At 42.0% G+C, this 6,258-nt stretch overlaps 1 protein-coding gene across 1 annotated transcript in view; it reads right to left on the bottom strand.

The window, feature by feature from the left end:
• The window catches only part of LOC310780590 (zinc metalloproteinase nas-13-like), a gene marked incomplete at both ends in the record, with an annotated part of 21,115 nt that continues 14,857 nt past the window's right edge, over nucleotides 1–6,258 (bottom strand). Inside the window, 4 exons of the mRNA XM_083641133.1 lie at nucleotides 1–149; nucleotides 3,536–3,663; nucleotides 4,754–4,835; nucleotides 6,163–6,258. The exon at nucleotides 6,163–6,258 is cut by the window's right edge and continues 83 nt beyond it. Of these exons, the coding sequence (XP_083497259.1) occupies nucleotides 1–149; nucleotides 3,536–3,663; nucleotides 4,754–4,835; nucleotides 6,163–6,258 (455 nt within the window). The remainder of the gene's footprint in view (nucleotides 150–3,535; nucleotides 3,664–4,753; nucleotides 4,836–6,162) is intronic.

The raw sequence follows: 6,258 nt of genomic DNA on the forward strand, positions 1-6,258 counted from the left end.
TTATTTCCATAGATTGCCACAGCTCTCCTCCAAACACTCCCGCTCGGAAATGCCCCCGCCGATCTCCTCAAACAGGCCGTAGCCGGATCTCCTCTGCCGGGTCAGGACCTTACTGGCGGACTCACTGTCCAGGAAGACTGAGGAGCCACCTAGGAGGACAGATACCGTTAGCTACTAGCTAAAGACTTATTTCATCATCTGATGTATCTACTAATTCCAGGAAGATCTGTCTGTCTGTCTGTCTGTCTGTCTGTCTGTCTGTCTGTCTGTCTGTCTGTCTGTCTGCGTGTCTGTATCTCAAGAAGCGTTGGTCCGATCGATCGACTTCACACTGCCGTTTATTGCACCAAATCCCACACAGCACTTCTTCGGCCAGCAACACACCCGCCAAATGTGAAGTCAGTGGTTATCACGCGATAATAGATGACAACCACATATACAGAGATTTGTGGAAGTAATAGGAATTAATGTGTGTGTGTGTGTGTGTGTGTGTGTGTGTGTGTGTGTGTGTGTGTGTGTGTGTGTGTGTGTGTGTGTGTGAAGGTGTGTGTTTGTGTTCATGCCAATTGTCTAAAATGCATGCACACACGCGCGTGTTTGTGTGTATGGGTTCGTGTGTACAGTTCTGTTAGCAGCAATTTATGTGAGTCTTCTGTCTGGCCTGTGTGTGTGTGTGTGTGTGTGTGTGTGTGTGTGTGTGTGTGTGTGTGTGTGTGTGTGTGTGTGTGTGTGTGTGTGTGTGTGTGTGTGTGACGTGTGTGTGTGTGTGTGTGTGTGTGTGTGTGTGTGTGTGTGTGTGTGTGTGTGTGTGTGTGTGTGTGATGCCTCGTGTGGTGACTTGTAATTGAAACTGCAGACGTTATCCTGCTGAGTCGCCATTTAACCACCTACTACTACAGGATGCAGACATTTAACAGCTTCCACATCCAAACATATGGGAGCAAAAGCTTCACACAACATCTTATTGGCCCACCCTGACTGCTTAACCTCTCCAAGTATCCTCTACTGCAGTGGCTCCCAAACTGGGGTACGTATACCCCTAGGGGTACGTGAAGGTACTACAGGGGGTACTTGAGATGGCCTATATCAATATTGAATGGACATTGTGGCAAAATATTTAGAATCCCCACTCGGTTAAAAACTCGACATTCAGATCCAACTTTTCTCTTTTTTGAAGCATCCGTCCTAATCACAACCACTAACGTTAGCCTACTAACCTGCCACTAGAGGTGATCAAGAGTCAACGTGGAGCCTTTAAGATAGATGCCCTTTAAATGAGTATTTTCCTCATTCTGACATCAATGTTTTTGTTGTTTCCCTCTGTGCAGCGGCTGACGTGTCAGTTCACAGTGCGTTTCGACCCCCGCAACAACAAACACGAGGTGGTGAAGTCTTCCTGCACCAAGATCTCCACCGTCGGCCCGCCTACCTCCTCCCCCTGAACAAGTCCCGCCTCCCCCTGAACAAGTCCCGCCTACCTCCCCCCCTGAGCACGCCCCCCTACCTCAACACCCGCCCCCCCCACCCGAACACGCCCCTCAACCAGCTCACTGAAGGACAACACAATCCTGATATTGCAAACCAGCACTCAACGTTGGAGTTCAGCTCTACAGCTTTGACTATCTCCCTCCCTACACTTTGATATAATGTTCATAAAACACTTAATAATGTTAATAGTGTTTTGTGCATAAAACACTTTGATATAATGTTAATAGTGTTTTGTGAATTAAAACACTTTGATATAATGTTAATAGTGTTTTGTGAATAAAATGCTTTGCAACTGATTTGAAGCGTTGGATCTGTATTTTGCTGGAAGATGAATGACACAACATTGTCTCTGTAAAACTTGTTTGGAGAGGCATTGGGAAAAAAAATGTTCCAGGTTAAGACTGCATGCAGGATGTAATATTGGTTATTGTTACCATAATATGAAGCTTATTTACACTACCAGTCAAAGGTTTGGACCCACCTGATTAAATGCACTGTTTCTCATGCTCTTAAAGCCATTTGGACCTAAAGCCTTCTGCTTAAATGCTTGAAAATTGAATTTCTTCCCATAGCCTTTGCCTTTCCATCACTTACTTTAAATAATATTAAGTATGAGATCGTTTTGATTTTATTTTTAAATTTTGGTCACATCATAATTCCATTTGTGTTATTTCACAGTTTTGATGACTGCTATTATTCTAAAATGTGGAAAATAGTAAAAGGTAAAGAAAAAAATGTGTGCATCCAAACTTTAGACTGTTGTACATCTTGATGGCATTCTCATTCATTGATTTTTGGCTTTACAAAATGGTTGTTTATCGTGAGAAAAAACACACAATAAAGTTTCATTCCAAACGGTTATATATAAGCTCAGAAAAGTTATTTGATGTATTGCTTATTATTTAAAAACAGACGATGACAACAATGATTTTGATAGTAGGAGCCTTTTTAAATATCTGATATTTGGATGTCAGGTATATAATATCTATATCTAAATAGAAATCCCGCACGCTAGGGTGCTTCGTATGCTCTGCGTGCTCGTGCTTCGGGCATGCGCAGTTGTGGGCCGCGTCGTGCAGGAAACCCTTCGCCTTATTATAGTGTAGTAAGATTTTGGAATCAACTCATCAATGTTGATTCAAGTGTTGTAAGCAAGAGGTAAAGAGCACATTGATTCTTAAATCAAACTGGAATTGGTTTTGGTTTTCATGAATAAATCTCTGAATGCACTCATTGCATCGCATGGAGGTTTTGCGAAAATATCTGAAAAGAAAGAATGGTCTGGAATCAGACCCAGGTTCTATTTCCCCTCATTCAACATCATATATTTGTATTCTGAAAGCAAGAATGAATGAGATCCAATGGAAGGCACGAAGAAGTCTGTCACGACAAACAATCTCTCCAGCATGTCATAATACCATTCTTCCTCCAAACATGTCAATCAGAAACAAATATGGATACACTTTGCTCCAATCTCTAAAGTCAGTGGCTTTTCACACAATTCCTTTCATATAGATGAAAAGAAAAGATACATTGAGAGAAAAAAGTCCCCATGAAATGAAATCCTAATAATGTTACTAGCATATCTTTAAGTAAGTATCTTTCATGGTGACATCATTCTGAACCAGGAGGGGTAATAAATAAAAATCAGTTTTTCGGACAATCCCACCCCTCCACACCCCTTGCATCAAATAAAACTGTGTTTCTCTCCCTGACTCATATTCCACACTTTTAGACATGTGAATGATCCCTCCCTGCAGGATGTCCCGCCCCAACGTCCTGTTGGGGCGGGACATGGGACATGTCCCATTGGACATGGGGCATTCAAGTACAGTACGTAAAGGTGCCATTGCATGGGATGTTCAAATATCATGCACTCGTAATATTGTGAGTTTGAATCTTTGATGTGTGTAAACTACCTCTCAATCTCTCTCAATCTAATCATTTCCTCTATTTATTATGCAGAAATGTCTTTCAAATGAACCAAATAATAAACCGAAGTAGGACGAGACAGCGGCTGTGAATGAATGTGCCTACTTCTACTCACTGCATTGATATAGAATGTTGATCCTGGAGATGTCGATATCGGACATTTCTTCCCTCTGTCCGATCTGCACAGAGGAATCTGGAATGGGAGTGATGGTATCTTCTCCATACGATGATGTGAAGGCAGTCCTGAAGTCAAAAATAAACACACAAGAAAACAGACAATAAATGAATACACCAATGAAGAAACTGTCACTGCTTACGGTTGTAGGAGGGTGAAACCTTGTCTCCCAAAGTGTCAAAGAAATGTTTGGGTTTTTCCGTAACAGCTGTACATTTTTGACGTCTCCAGTACGTTGCATTTTCAGTCATAAAAACTATCATGCGAATCGTGACCAAGCTGTTCAGTGGGCGGGAGTACTTGCCTTGACAGACAACTCCTTCAGCCTATCGGCGGCGTCAAATCCAATCCAAGTCAAATCCATTCCAAATCCACACAGAAGAACGACAAAAACGTCTTTTCCGCTGAGAAACTCCGCTGGTGCATAGTCTTGTTCTTGTTTAATTGTTATTATGGCTGTGTTTACTCTACTAACGGTAAAATTACCGCTCATTGCTTCGGGAGACGCCATTACTGTTTTGCCAGTGGTGTCCCTGATTGGTCCGGTTACATGATCAACTACGACGCAGTCCCTGATTGGTCCGGTTACATGATCAACTACGACGCAGTCCCTGATTGGCTAGTTACACTATAATTTCTGGAAATGGTCGTGGGTGGCTGGAAGTCCAGACTAATCCGTGGAGAGAAACAGAATGTGAGGTCATGTGATCAGGATGGTTTTGGTAAAATGGTAAATGGTAAACGGCCTGCATTTATATAGCGCTTTTATCCAAAGCGCTTTACAGTCAGTAGGTACATTCACCCATTCACACACCGATGACGGCAGGTTACCACGCAGGGTGCTGGCACACCATCAGGAGCAATTTAGGGTTCAGTGTCTTGCCCAAGGACACTTCGACATGCAGCCTGGAGGAGCCGGGAATCGAACCACTGACCTCTTTTATCCAAGGTGATTAGTGACAACCCGCTCTACCTCCTGAGCTACAGGCGCCCCTGGTCTTCTTACCAGGCTACATTTTCAGTATTTGGCTTGATTTCAGGGTCATAAAACAATTGGATATCACTTTCGCAGGACACTGACAATATGAAAAATGAATACTGCTCAATGAAGATCATTGTTAAATATCAGTGCTGTTATATCATATTAAGATGGGTTACCTTCCGTAGTGCATGATGGAGGTGTAGTCATACGGAGTGTCCAGGTTGTTTGTGTTCGCTTTGTTGAACTGCGGGTGTGTTGCTGGAAGAATAAAACATTATATAAGATATTTATATAAGATCCTTGAAGTAAAATAAATGAAAGCAGTGACCGCACGGAACAAAGAATAGCATGCAGCTTGGTAACCTTTCTGTTTAACATCTGGAACATTGGGAAACCACAGGGCTTACATTCACAACTGTACCCCACTAAGAGTAGACATGGCTATTATACAAGACAGGCAGTAGATGTTCAATTCACTCTACCTCTACCAAAAACCACTGCTCTGGAAAGAACGGTAATGTATAGAGCAGTTGCGTATTGGAATAATCTACCTAGTAATATAACGGTGGCAAGTAACACATTTTTGTTTAAAAAAAAGTTAGAACATGCAGTGATGAATAATGTGATAACTTTAGGTCAGTGGTTCCCAACCTTAGGGTTGCGACCCTAAGTGGGGTCGCCTGGAATTTCTTTTTTTCCCCCCTTTTTATTACACCACACAAATTTAATACTACCGAAGATGATTAGGGTGACTTGTGATTATTTTCTTTTTTTTTAGTTCTGAGTTTAAAGTGCTAATCTCTAAGATTTCAGTTTTGTTCTCTTGGGTGAGTGAGTGAGTGAGTGAGTGAGTGAGTGAGTGAAATATGAATGAATCAATGCACAACAGAGGATTATTGTGATGGCGATCTATGGCGATGAGTGGTAATTGCAGGTGAGATCCAAACAGTTGCATTATGTGACATTACTAATGTCACATAATATGACTATATCCTGCAAAGGCTTCCATCAATGGACCATAGCCTCAATCAACATTGTGAGTGACTTATTTTTTATTTAGATGAAAATCTTTGAGATTATAATTTTAAATCAGGATTCTGAGACACTGATGATATTTTCGATGGTGTACCGGAATTTGAATGTCTTGGGTCCCTAGATTTCTGTGATGTCAAAGGAGGGGCACAAGCCAAAAAAGGTTGGGAACCCCTGCTTTAGGTCATTCATTATTGTACACATATGTTGAATTGTATTGGATTGTACTGCATTGTGCTATGTTATATTATATAACACTACACTGTTCTAATTCATAAACTTCTGAAATGTATGATATGTAATAGAGTGAGCCGATTCACTCTCTTTTTGTCTTTGTTGTTATAATTATCAGCAATGTTACTGTATTATGTTTTTATGTTATGTGTTTTGGACCCCAGGAAGAGTAGTCTCACCTTGGTGCAGACTAATGGGGATCCACAATAAAGAATAAACAATAAACGCCTCAACAGAGAAACTCACTCCACTGAAAACCCACGGAAGCTACAGTACCCACAGTGTCCAGCTGGTGCACTGGTGCCCAGGTAGCGCTCACCTTTGGGGACGTTGTCCCAGTTGATGCGGACATACTGGTCCCTGTCGCTGCGCGTGTGCTCGTGGTGGAAGCCCAGAGCGTGGAGCAGCTCGTGCT

The sequence above is a fragment of the Poromitra crassiceps genome (genome assembly GCF_964638095.1).
Source record: "Poromitra crassiceps genome assembly, chromosome: 8".
NCBI lineage: Eukaryota > Metazoa > Chordata > Actinopteri > Beryciformes > Melamphaidae > Poromitra > Poromitra crassiceps.